The sequence below is a fragment of the Callionymus lyra genome, chromosome 3 (assembly GCF_982586985.1).
Source record: "Callionymus lyra chromosome 3, fCalLyr1.hap1.1, whole genome shotgun sequence".
Classification (NCBI taxonomy): domain Eukaryota; kingdom Metazoa; phylum Chordata; class Actinopteri; order Syngnathiformes; family Callionymidae; genus Callionymus; species Callionymus lyra.
Genome location: NC_141820.1, coordinates 23,242,204 through 23,256,788, shown reverse-complemented (window position 1 = coordinate 23,256,788; position 14,585 = coordinate 23,242,204). Strand labels below are relative to the sequence as shown.

The window sequence follows — 14,585 nt, the reverse complement described above, 5'->3', positions numbered from 1 at the left end:
TTTAAGTACAATCAGTGCAAACATATTAAAGGCTTGTTTTGAAACAGCGGCAGCAGCCGAGAATAAATGAAAGAATAAAAAAACAGCTGTATACTGACCCACATTCTCAACTGACAGATTTGACTAATCAACCGTTGGGGGATTCATGCGGCGCACAACGTCGAAACAAACAAGTGAAAAGCATTTGGAAGCCAGCTGAGCTCCGCTAATTTATTCTGTCCAATATCGCCTGTCATGTTTATGACCTTTGAGTTATAATTGAGGACGTTTAACATTATTAAAATCAACACGACTCGTGTTGACTTCATCTAAATTTATGATTATCAACCCTAGTTTGTGGCATCTTTTTCGAATAGTGACATTTGAAACCAGGATAAAAGTAGAAAGGCAAGAACCGAAATAGTAAAAGGTCATTTGATTTAAGCAAAAATAAGCAAGAGATGATTTTCACGAAGAGCTGAGCTGATCAGGAGGTTCAATAGAGCTGCTGTGTTAAGATCTTGTCTCGACTTGTCTCAGTGGACAGCAGAGAGTGTTTTCAAAGACATCGTTTTATACGTGGAATCCACTGACATTGTCTAAATCTGAGACCTTGCCTCTCATTTTTAAAAACGTAAAAGTAAAGACAATTCTCAGGAGGAGGAGTTCAAGTATCTTTGGGTCTCACAAGCCTGGGAAAAGAGGAAACTTCTGACTAAAACAATTAAACAATTTCATAGATCAATAAAGTTTTACCTTACCTTACCTTAAAAGCTGGATCATCCTCACTGAATCCGTTGAATTATTTTTTTTAATTATATGTTTTACTTGGTTGTGGTTGACTTTATTGAAAAGTAAGAATTAGCTGACGTGGCTCTAGCTTAAACTGATAATTCACCCAAAATTCAAATTTCACTCATTTTCTACTCACCCTCAAGTCGACTAAGGGTTTGGATTATTCTTTTTGCAATTACTGGCAGAAATATGTTTCCACAACCATATGACCATAAGGGACCCCAGTAATGATCTTATGAAGCTTCATGAAGCAGTGTCATTATTTTCAGAGCCCACTAGATGGCGGTCTCTGCACTGTATTACTTTGTTTTGAACAGTTTTTTTTAACTGATGGCGCCACCTACTGACCTCTAAACGACAAGGCACTGCTTCATGAAGTTTAAGAAACACTTAAAAACATCCACATACATACCTCCAGTCTGCTCTAATGTATTGAAGCGAAAATTGTTCTTGAAATTGGTAAATATTTTTAGGCGTGTTTTCGTCTGAAGATCCCAGGCTACCAGTGTAAATCTAGTGCACGCAAGTTTACTCAGATATTGTCGTGACTTGAGGCACTGCGAGCTCACGCAAGATTTACACTGAGAAACTTGGATCTTCCGTCACAAAGAAGCTTAAAAATACAGATCTGACATTTTTTCAGGATCAATTTCTCATGTCGAGCCTTCAATCCAAGATGGCTGTCGCAGTCGAGCAGTATGGAAAGTGTGTCTTTTTGGACAAGAAGTACTGTTGGAGAAAAAGCGTATTTCTCCGAAAATTCTCCCACCCCTTAAGCATCGGACCCTCCTGTCTGGAGACGGCCTTCATGCCAAACCTGTATCTCACCAGCGGAGGCGACGGATCTGAACTCGGAGACTAAAAATTGCTCCGGGATGTCTCGGTGATCGTCGGGCGACGTCTCCACCGGTGAGAGCGCAAGACATTTTTTAGTCTCTGAGTCGCTGTGACTTCTCCCCCGGTGACATATGACCACTAATGGACATGAGGGTGAGCATAAAGTGAGGGAAATTACATTTTTGGGATTAACTTTGTCTTTAATTCCACTGCCTAAAACTTTAGAGATATGTCCATATTTTTTGTATAGTCTTAACAAATGGCTCTTCATCTCGGTGAATACATTCTTTGCTCCTTGGTGGCCCCCAACTTTTGTTAGGCTCAGTGGTGAAAAGGTTAACTGAAATAGAAGTATTGAGGTTAACATAAACCCTTATATAAGGCAATAATATATAAGGTAAGGTAAGGTAAAACTTTATTGATCCCTCAGGAGGTCTGCTTCGGGAAATTGTTTTTTTCCAAAAGCCACAGAAAATACAGCAATCTTTCATAAAAAATAAATCAAAATAAAATAAGAACAAGAACATAAAGAGAAATAACAAGATGACACAATCCGAGTCTAAAGACAGAGATAAAGAACATAGTTCAAAGAAAAACCACAAAGACAAAGGATACAAAGACTAACATAGAACAGAACATCCAGATACTTTCACTCCACTCCTGCCCCCGAACTCAGAATTGTACAATAATAGCCATAACCAATTATAGCCCAAGGAATGAATGAGTCCTTGAGTCTATTTGTTTTGCACCTGGGAAGAAGCATTCATTCTGCTTCTCTGCTCACTGATGACAGTGTTCAGAGGATGACTGTCATCATCCATGATGGACAGTAGTTTGTTCAAACTAAATAAATAAACCGTAATTACTACCATTATATCAACTACTTCCATTACTAGCAAAAAAGGTTGGTAGTTCACTCGTCTTCCTGGAAATCTGTAGAATGTCTCTGTACATTAGAATGCTCGGCGGAGCTTCAAATATGAAGAGGTTGAAGTGGCGAAGAGCCAAAACTCGTCCTCTTTAACGACGCTCTTGTAAACCCTGATCAATGGATGTGAACGACCCTAAAGCTATAATGCAAATATGCGTTTTCGTACCATCCTGCCCTTGTAAAAAAATCAATGAAGAAATGTGGGTTCCGCAGCTGAATAATCAGTTTCATAATAAACGATGGAGTTATCTTTTAATGTGTCTCTCCGCATTTCTTCGGCGGCCGTCGGGCCTCGGGCCTCCCCGGCGGGTCTCGTCCTCCGCCAGCGCTTTCATTTAAGCCACAGTTGGAGATCCGCTGCACCGATTCAACCTCGTCTTCCTCTCCTCCCTCCTTTGATACGCCTACCTCGATTCTCACGCCGTCGTTTTTTTTTTGTTTGTGATTGTTTCCCGCAGCCGAACCCAGGAACTCGGCCAGCGCGCTGACCGTCCAGGCGGGCACCAAGCCGGTGGTGGTGGCCCAGTGCGAGGCGGCCGACGGCAAGCCCGCCGCGTCCATCAAATGGCTGGCCACGGTCGGCGGGGAACACAGCACCAGCACCACCGACGGACCCGACGGCACCGTCACCGTCCGCAGCCAGTACCGGCTGGTGCCCACGCCGGCCGACGACGGCAGGGAGGTCACCTGCATGGTGGAGCAGCGGACGCAGGACCGGCCGTGGGTCCGAGCCCTCAAGCTGTCCGTGGAATGTAAGGAAAAACTACACACAGACACACACACACATATTTGTTGTGTTAAACTTTGGGGGGGAAAAAGGGTTAAAAACGCTGTCAAACAAGACGAATCGTTCGAACGCTCCGGAACATCATCAAATCGCAGACGATACAAACAAAGCCATTGTCGGGATTTAGGAGTCGTTTGGTTAATGAGCAACATTTGTTTCCCTTAAATCTTGTCGGATTTTTCCTCAATTTCCTCCATGAGCACCTCCAGCCTGTTTACTGATAAACCAACGGCACACATAAAACACACACGCGCAACATTTATCTGCTCGCTGTGACAAAAGCAATTATGATAACTTGGAAGTTTTAGTGCGGCGCGTCGTCGACGCTCCCCTGTCAGCGCCGAAGATCTCTGAGAATCTCCACAACAACATCTGGCCTGATTTCCATGAGCTCGGCTTGTATGTTTTGTTGTTGAGCAGGAACACAAAGATGGTGTTTATGACTCATCTGATGTTCTGAGATCCTTCTCTCTGTGACGCCGCACTCTGGCTACGATACAACTCGTACATCTACGTTCTCAACTGAGAGGGACGTAGGTCTGGGTTGAATGTCGGTCTCATGGGGTCTCAGTTGTGTCGGGCCCTCGAATTGATTTTGACTTTGTGTTTGTTTCAAAGTAAATTGAGACACATCTGTAATCAAAACCCGATCGGAAAGTTAGACCCTCTTGTTTTGTCTGACAACATATAATAATAATAATAATAATAATAATCTCTATTTCGCTATATTACTCTTCCCCCGGTGAAATGGTTACGTACACACTTTCATTAAATAATTAAAAAAACAAAACAAAAATCAATCATATCACATTCATAGAGTGTTTTTTATTTATTTTTTTATGGATGGAGCATTTAACAAAACCAACAACTATTATACATTCATCAGGATTGAGTCGCCTTCAAGTATAATAACAAACCGGAACATTTTCTCTATAAATGTGAAAATGGGTTTAAAAAATAAAACGCCTCTATTATACATTCAAACAGTGGTGATGAGCAGTTAAAAAACACACTTTTGTCTTCCAAGTGTTTCAATAAATATCAAAGCCTACAACTTTTATTCACGCCAACAGTGATGATGAGCAGCATTTAACAATTGTCTTTTACTGCAAAGGAAAAAAAAGAAAGTGTTATTTTAAAGTAACATAAGCTCAGTAACACTTAGCAATAATGTTAGATATTTTAGTCTGTTGCTACTGAAGTGACAACCCTTAATACATACATTGATTCACTGCTGGTTCACTTGGGGTACAGGAGCCTTGGCAGGGGACACCCTGGACAGTTCCCCAGCCACAGAGCAGACAACAATCAATCACGCACACAACTTCGAGTCCTCGTTCAACCTCTGTATGTCGTTGAAAACTAGCCAAAGACAAATCGCACAAGCACAGAGAGAAATGAAGAAAACCTTTTCTTTACCCTTTCACAACTAATCACTCCAACATTTTCAAGGCAAGATTTGTATCGTCGTTTTATTGACAAGGACTTTGTTACTGATCTCCAGTGAGACTTCAATATAAAAGCATAAGAAACACATAAATAGAGGAATATTTTAATGGTCATGTTTCTTATATTTCTGTTGAAAATTGCAGTTTGTTTTGTACGTTCTGTGTGTCAGTTATATATTTTTTTATTTGCATTGAAAAGGTTTAATAACATGCATTGAGATCGAGAAAGTCAAATAACTTCCAAGTTATATTTCTATACACCATGATATTGAATATGTTGATATCTATGGTTTATTGTTGTATTTGTGAGGTTCAGTTAGGTCAATGACAAACATGCGAATTTCTTTCACAAGTTCATCGAGGAGAGATGATTATACTGTATCTACACATGAGGTGTGATATGTCCACCTGAGCTGTGACACCTGAGACGAATGTCAGACAGTTGCACATGATGGCAACTGTTGTGAAATACCCTGTTGTAACCAGACGGAAAAGGTGTGTTAGAAAATATAGTCATCACAGTGATTCGCAGCACTTTAACTCTGCTTTGGAACTCGCCCTACAAACCCCCTTTTGCACGTCGTCGTCTCAACACAATTGAGCCCCAAACTAATACTGACAGAACGTATATCTTTGTCACATCCCAGAGTCTCTGCCAAGATTCTGTAAGAAGTGTATTTCTATGGAAACACTTCTGAAGTGGGTTAAGTTAGATGTTTCCTTTCTTGTCGCCCCATTGATAATATTTAAAGATCAATAATGTTGAATTGTGTATTTAAGCCATATATCATGTTTAATCCATAATAACACATTTTGATTTCAGAAGAGACAGACTGTGGGTAGCCCTCTGGGCTACACTGCTTTATGCACGATATAGGATATTGTTAGAAGCAGTTTGGTGTTGGATAGCAATCCCTATAAACAACATGATGTAAATGCTGGAAAGAAATGTATGTTTAAATTAAACTGAGTATTTTGTGCATTTTATGTTGCTTTATATTTTTATTGCTCACTGATACGATGGAGCCAAGCGGGGTATTGCTATGGTGCTGAGTAGGGGTAATACTATGGAGTCAAGTTGGGTAATACTATGATGCCAAGCGGGGTAATACTATGGAGACAAGTTGGGTAATACTATGGAGACAAGTTGGGTAATACTATGGAGTCAAGTTGGGTTTATACTATGGTGCCAAGCAGGGTAATACTATAATGCCAAGGGAGGGTAATACTATGGTGCCAAGCAGGGTAATACTATAATGCCAAGGGAGGGTAATACTATGGTGCCAAGCAGGGTAATACTATGATGCCGAGTGAGGGTAATTCTATGGTGCCAAGCAGGGTAATACTATGGTGCCGAGTGAGGGTAATACTATGGTGCCAAGCAGGGTAATACTATGATGCCGAGTGAGGGTAATACTATGATGCCAAGGGAGGGTAATTCTATGGTGCCAAGCAGGGTAATACTATGGTGCAGAGTGAGGGTAATACTATGGTGCCAAGCGGGGTAATACTATGATGAAGAGGGAGGGTAATACTATGGTGCCAAGCGGGGTAATACTATGATGCCGAGTGAGGGTAATTTTATGGTGCCAAGCAGGGTAATACTATGGTGCCAAGCAGGGTAATACTATAATGCCAAGGGAGGGTAATACTATGGTGCCAAGCAGGGTAATACTATGATGCCGAGTGAGGGTAATTCTATGGTGCCAAGCAGGGTAATACTATGGTGCCGAGTGAGGGTAATACTATGGTGCCAAGCAGGGTAATACTATGATGCCGAGTGAGGGTAATACTATGATGCCAAGGGAGGGTAATTCTATGGTGCCAAGCAGGGTAATACTATGGTGCAGAGTGAGGGTAATACTATGGAGACAAGTTGGGTAATACTATGGAGTCAAGTTGGGTTTATACTATGGTGCCAAGCAGGGTAATACTATAATGCCAAGGGAGGGTAATACTATGGTGCCAAGCAGGGTAATACTATAATGCCAAGGGAGGGTAATACTATGGTGCCAAGCAGGGTAATACTATGATGCCGAGTGAGGGTAATTCTATGGTGCCAAGCAGGGTAATACTATGGTGCCGAGTGAGGGTAATACTATGGTGCCAAGCAGGGTAATACTATGATGCCGAGTGAGGGTAATACTATGATGCCAAGGGAGGGTAATTCTATGGTGCCAAGCAGGGTAATACTATGGTGCAGAGTGAGGGTAATACTATGGTGCCAAGCGGGGTAATACTATGATGAAGAGGGAGGGTAATACTATGGTGCCAAGCGGGGTAATACTATGATGCCGAGTGAGGGTAATTTTATGGTGCCAAGCAGGGTAATACTATGGTGCCAAGCAGGGTAATACTATAATGCCAAGGGAGGGTAATACTATGGTGCCAAGCAGGGTAATACTATGATGCCGAGTGAGGGTAATTCTATGGTGCCAAGCAGGGTAATACTATGGTGCCGAGTGAGGGTAATACTATGGTGCCAAGCAGGGTAATACTATGATGCCGAGTGAGGGTAATACTATGATGCCAAGGGAGGGTAATTCTATGGTGCCAAGCAGGGTAATACTATGGTGCAGAGTGAGGGTAATACTATGGAGACAAGTTGGGTAATACTATGGAGTCAAGTTGGGTTTATACTATGGTGCCAAGCAGGGTAATACTATAATGCCAAGGGAGGGTAATACTATGGTGCCAAGCAGGGTAATACTATAATGCCAAGGGAGGGTAATACTATGGTGCCAAGCAGGGTAATACTATGATGCCGAGTGAGGGTAATTCTATGGTGCCAAGCAGGGTAATACTATGGTGCCGAGTGAGGGTAATACTATGGTGCCAAGCAGGGTAATACTATGATGCCGAGTGAGGGTAATACTATGATGCCAAGGGAGGGTAATTCTATGGTGCCAAGCAGGGTAATACTATGGTGCAGAGTGAGGGTAATACTATGGTGCCAAGCGGGGTAATACTATGATGAAGAGGGAGGGTAATACTATGGTGCCAAGCGGGGTAATACTATGATGCCGAGTGAGGGTAATTTTATGGTGCCAAGCAGGGTAATACTATGGTGCCAAGCAGGGTAATACTATGATGCCAAGGGAGGGTAATACTATGGTGCCAAGCGGGGTAATACTATGATGCCGAGTGAGGGTAATTCTATGGAGCCAAGCAGGGTAATACTATGATGCCAAGGGAGGGTAATACTATGGTGCCAAGCGGAGTAATACTATGATGAAGAGGGAGGGTAATACTATGGCGCCAAGCGGGGTAATACTATGATGCCGATTGAGGGTAATTTTATGGTGCCAAGCAGGGTAATACTATGGTGCCAAGCAGGGTAATACTATGATGCCAAGGGAGGGTAATACTATGGTGCCAAGCGGGGTAATACTATGATGCCGAGTGAGGGTAATTCTATGGTGCCAAGCGGGGTAATACTATGATGCCAAGGGAGGGTAATACTATGGTGCCAAGCGGAGTAATACTATGATGAAGAGGGAGGGTAATACTATGGTGCCAAGCGGGGTAATACTATGATGCCGAGTGAGGGTAATTCTATGGTGCCAAGCAGGGTAATACTATGGTGCCGAGTGAGGGTAATACTATGGTGCTGAGTGGGGTAATACTATGAAGCCAAGCGGGGTAATACTATGGAGTCAGGTTCCACAAAAAATGAATTTGGGTTCAGTAAGTACACCAGTATTAATACAAAAAGAGCATCGGATTATAATGTGCACTTTAGATGGGATGAAGTGAAAAGATTTGAAGTGCCCCTTATAGTCTAAAAATACGGTAAGTAAAGCTGGATACAATGCTGTTGTTTCAGTAGTCAAGACAAAAGACACATTGTAAATAACTGACAGTCTCTTCTGGTGCTGAAGACACAAATCCGGGCGGTAAAACGTTCCATTGGCACCTCTCACCATCTGCACTGTCCTAGAATCATTGTAGAAACTTCCAAATGGCTCTGTAGCTGCATCGTAACACCTTTGCAAGACTCTCTCCGTGATTTATGAGAGACCAGGTGACAGGTTTCCTCTACTACTGTGCAAAACTGTGCTGACTCGCACATAAATACGGACTGACCCGAACTAAAATACACTTTTAAACAAGATTAATGCTGCTGCTATTGTTATTACCCGATTATCGCCGGCACACCACAAGCCTCACACAAAGCAACACAACTCGTTTCACGGCCCCAAAAGACAGTTTGTGAGACCCTTATGGACCCCTTTTTCACCGTTTGTGCTGCGCTGATATCACAGAGATGGAACACATTGTCTTTGTGAAACATCACACACAAAAACACAATGTTGAGCAGGACTGTAGATCAGACATCAGGGCGAGTCCAGAGCTTTCTCTCGCACACAAAGACACACGTCATCGATGGATGTCGGGCTTTTTACAAAACTTCAGGGAGTGTCGCCATGTGCTCATGCTAATGGATCACACGTCAACATAAACAAGCGTCTGACAACGTGTTAGCATGAACAGATTAGCTGAGCTGATGGATGTCCAGACTGTCTCCCGCGTGACCTCCTTTATCTAAACAAAATAAAACGTATATAAAAAGAGAGTTTGTTTATGAAGGGCTTTGAACATGTGGCTCATTGTTTTAACACAACATCAATGGCTATAAGTTCGTTGGCATCAACACCCGTGTGGACTTCATGTTGATGTCATCGATTATTCACTTCTGAACAGCAGTACGTCCTAGAATGACGTGTAGAACAAATAAACCTCCAGGAAATGTCAAATTCTGGGGCCCTGGGGCCACATGCAACCCTTTATGTGAATGTCTTGTTCAATGTATGTTCTTAATCTCTGCACTTTAAAATATTTTTTATTTTATTTATTTACTGTTGGTGAATATGTATTTTCTTACTGAAATATACACAGTATTATCTTTTTACAAAACAGTACCTTTGTGTGCGCTTGTGTGTCTGAATGTGTGTGTGTTTGTGTGTGTTAGTCAATAATGTCTTATTCACTCTCACGTCACTTCATATAAAAACAATTTCCGACTGAAACAAGCGTCTCGACGAGTCGCAGGCTAACGTTACTTCAGAGAAAATAACATCCCTTTTCAAAACAAAACACCTTTAAGACTGAAGCAATATATAGAACATAAATCATTTACTTTCTGTGTGGCCCAGTCAGTACTATATGGACCAGTATGTCCAAGTTCAATGATATTCTTATGTACTTTCTAAGGGAGATTTTCAGAATTGAATCTCTTTTCTTCAATTGTAGGCGGAGCTTTATATGTAATTCATTTATAAAATCACATGTTTTGCTCATAATTCGTCTTTACATTCATGTTGAGAACCTAAACAAATTACAACAGAACATGAATGTGCTTTTGAACATCCTACTTTCTTTATATCTTCTTGTTGCCAAAGTTAGATTTCTTTTTTTTTTTTTCAAAATTCATCATTGTCGCATTCCTTCTTCTTCACTGTTCAGTCTTTTATTGAACTAAATATAATTACTCTTAATCTATAAATGTTGTTGACCTCAAGTCACAAGGTCATTGTTCGTCTGTGAAAACTGAGCAAGGTTAAGAAGTTTTTAGCCTTTCAAAGGAAATTTCAAATTAACACTTAAATTAAACTTCTCCAGAAAGTCTTGAACTTTTTTTGATCATTTTCTTTCATCTTTTCTGTTCATCACGGTAATAAAAGCTGGTTTTACAACCAAGGTGATCAGAACAAACCACTGAGCTTGAGCACCAGACCTAAATACACCAGTTGCCTTTTCTGATGTTTTTTTTAAAATACCATCTAGGGCTGCACGATATATATCGAAAAAAAAAATCTATATTGCGATATTGGCCACGTGTGATATGTATATCGAAAACATGTGCGTTATTTATCATTTTTTATTGTATAAATCAAGCATTTCTTAAATTCGCACTCCGACCGATCAGTGTCACGTTCTGTTAAGTTGTCAATTTGTACTTCTATGTCTCGTTGTCGTTTACGTCTCATCTGTCGGTGAACTGTGCGGCTTAGCTTGCTAGGCTCGGTTGCTATGGCGACGCATCTTGTCGGTGCGCTGACTTAGACTAACTTATGAGAGCTACTCAAACACTAGTCACTCATCTCTTTCAACCTCTTTTGCTACAGCAACATATTGTCAGTACTTTTCGTCTCGTCGTAGTTGTTTTCTTATAAGATCGCGGAACTTCCAAACAAGTGTCAAAATGTCCATATGCTAATGAGCTAAGTTGTTAGCGCCAGGTAATTTATAAACTGTTATGTGTGTGTTTACAAGGAGGTGGGATTTATTATTGATTTGGTGATATTGCGACACGCCGGCAGCTCCTCTCTGATGTCGTTCGCAGGAAACCGATGCAAGTCCCGCGAAACTGAGCGTAATAAGTGATATTTTTCTCCGATCATGTCGGCACCGAAATGCAGAAATAAACTAAAGGGAAATATTGCATTGTTTCCCTGACCAAACAAAATGTACATTTACTTAGCTTTAACATGAGTCTGATGTGCTTTTACTTTTTTATTCTTGGAGGCTCAATATATCTAAATTATTTTCCTTCAGCATCAATTTAGTTTAATTGGAATCCTCTGAATAATTGTTGCCGTTGATAATATATGATCCTTAACCAGAGGCATCTCTATAGGTCACCTTATTAAAATGAACATGAATCTACTTATATATTATAAGATAAGATATATATAAGATTATTTATTAAGATATTTTCCAACCGTCCGGCAGGGCTCTTAAATCTGGCGGACTGGATTTGGCCCCTGGGTCATTGGTTTAACCCTTGGAATAAATAATTTTAAACTGCATTCAGAGTCAGACTACCTACAGAGTCTGTTGATGAAAAATAAATCAACTATGAGGTACAATCCGTCTCTAACTGGTGCAGAAAGAAGAGCCTGAACAAAGCCTCACTTAAGCATCTGTGTTCCTCTTTGTGCTCCGACTCTCTGCACCTTCGTCCCACTCACTCGTTCTCTGTAACATGAAAAGCCGCGCTCTGAAAGCCTCCCTTTCTCCAAACTTCCTACACGTTGCTCTGGTTTCACTTGAAAGATTTACACGAGTGATAAAACCCGTGCCTTGATTCAAGGAAGACGAGCCACTTTAGGCAGCAGCAACCTCCTCATCTCTGAGGCTCTCTCTGAAGCTGACATCAACCCGGAGCTTTGATGGCGAGCTGGATCACATCCCTGTTGGCGGAGGGGAGCGATCCTTTTAGCACCGTGACCTTTGACCTCAATCCATGATACTGTAGCGAAAGATTAGGGGGTAGATTTACCAAAGGTTTACTTAATATTTAATACTTAATAATGTGCCTCAGTGGCTTAATTTGCTTATTTGATTATATTCAATCTAATCTACCAAAGAGTGAAAGATGTTTCCCTTTCAAAATACACGTGTACTTTTTACAGTTTTAAATTGTTGATGGATGCAGTTTGTTGGGGTAACAGTCGTGTAGGATATTGATCATTCCAAAATTTACGGTAGCGATACCTTCGCTTCAATACTAGTTCCTGAACAAATGCTTTTTTTCATTGTCAATATTAATAGATCAATTCTTACAAGAAGATAATTTCCTGAGCGAAAGAACTCTTACTATCAAGAGACAAATCAATCTGATGTCCACCTTCTTAGTGGCTTTTCATTTTTCTTCAGAAATATCCAAACTTTATCATGTTTTGATCACACGCGTGCACTGAATTTCGGCACCAAGGCGAAGCATGTTTCTATACTTTGTATGATTTGTGTTGAAAATTCACTGGTAAAAACATTCATTAGTATTGAACTTTATATAAAGTGTCTTATTTATTTATTTATTTTCTTTACCATTTTATTGAACTTTGTTTCATTAAAGCATGTTCTTTTGTAATATAATGCAGTGCAATTTGTATTCACTCATAGTGAAATTCTCAAGGTAAAAATAATTACATGGACGCTGATATCTTTTTTTCATATTTGAGGATTTATATTGACAATATTCAAACGTGACATTGAACAACTTTTTTACTGTATTATATATTTTTTCATCCTTAATTCAATGCGACAGTCAACAAGGACTTCCTCTTTATACTTTCATACTAACATCATTAACAGGTGTAGTGAAGACTGTATCATAATAGAGAGTCTTCATTTTTAAAAGACCTCTAATTGATACTCTCTGATTTATAATATTTGGCTTTAATCTACTAATTCAATGAAACTTTTCATCAATTTCAAACTTAGATCGCCATCTAGTGGCCTTTCAAAATAAAGACACTGTATCACGACTACACAACTGTTTCATGAGGCCTTGTCAACCTTCACTAATAGTTGGATAAAAATATAAGAAATATAATACTTTTTTATTTGTTTCTTGTTTTCCCAGCTATGTTCAATCCTGTGTTTGCTACTATTGTTCACTGAGTATGATGAACTGTTGCTAAAGTGTATTTGTAACATCCTTTTAGTTATTCTTTAGGCTCAATTTATCAATATATTGTTGCATTTTCTCCTGCATTGGTTAAAACTCTCATGTTCTTCTTTGGTATGAGCTTGTTTTCCTGGTTTTCAGTGAGTCTTCAGCCTCTTCCACGGGTCTGTTCCAGGACCAGCCCACGTTAATGCTGCGCAGATGTGTGAGATCACGAGCTGCTGAAGTTTATGTTGAAAGAGTGACGTGATGCTTTTAGTGTTCTCACCTGATAAGAGATAAGCCGGGGTGACGAGGCCGGCTTTCTGCCGTCTCTGAACTTACTCGGTGCACGCCCGTCTCGCTCGTCCAGGAGTCTCTGCCAAGATTCCGTCAGGATAGTTTATCAGTGGTTATCCAGTGTTGTTCGCTAGAAGTCTAATCCTAGAGCTGCTCTTTTTATGATTCTGAATCCACTCATTTATGAGCTCTTCAACAAGCCAGTGAGTGTTTAATCATGTTTATTCTACCTCTTTTATTCTCTAGAATTAGATTTTCATGTATTTTTTCTTCACTCACTGTTCTTTGATCCTGATACTAACAAATTGTACTCAAGAGTAATTATCATTTTAAATAATAATCCCAATATATTAGCCAACTATTCTATTGATTTGAATCCCAGCTATATAGGGTGAAAGGTTGGTGCCAGATTTGTGTCAAGTACCATGTTATCCATGAACATTTATCGGCAATTTATTGGTCATAGTTGGAATATAATACATTATATTTGGTTTTGTTTTGTGTCATGTTTAAGAAGAATTAATTATTTTTAGTAAAAATAGATAAAATAGGAAGAAAAATAACCCAGATAGTTCAGGAATCATTTGGGGTTCCCCAATTTCCTTGCCGTTGATTTAAATTTGAGAAATAAATATTTAGGCTGGTTTCTCACTGGTAAGTAACATACATATATCCTCCTTTTTCATCTAAATGACATCATAAAACACTGACCAACAATTAAATCAAAACAATGCAGCTTTTAAAAGATAAAAATCATTGCTGTCAATTTGCCGTCACTTCTCTATTGCCATGTATTTACAAGAATTAAACTAATAATAATATTACTCCAAATATTTAAATGCAAACTGTAGCCTTATTTTTCTGAATTGAATTTGTCATCTCCTGCTCGTCTTGATCAGATCTTTAAACTTAGACTGAAAAGTAGGAGCATCTACCGTCTGTGTTTGCACCTTTTTATCGCCTCAAAATGCTCTTTTAAATGTTCCAGAGACATGTGAGTGGAAGGTTTTCTTTTGGGAAAACATATTGATACAGCAGAAAAGACAAGTGGAGAAGTTGATGGAGGTTTTTTACTAGAGTTAGACCTGAAGCCTGTTGAGTTCAGCCATTTTA

General features: G+C 40.0%; 1 protein-coding gene across 2 annotated transcripts in view; it reads left to right on the top strand.

Annotated features, from left to right (window-relative positions):
* Positions 1-14,585, top strand: part of pvrl2l (PVR cell adhesion molecule related 2 like) — a 279,887-nt gene that overhangs the window by 109,465 nt on the left and 155,837 nt on the right. For both annotated transcript variants that reach the window (XM_087787137.1, XM_087787136.1), the window contains exon 4: positions 3,001-3,294. In XM_087787137.1, coding sequence (XP_087643263.1) covers positions 3,001-3,294 — 294 coding nt within the window. The remainder of the gene's footprint in view (positions 1-3,000; positions 3,295-14,585) is intronic.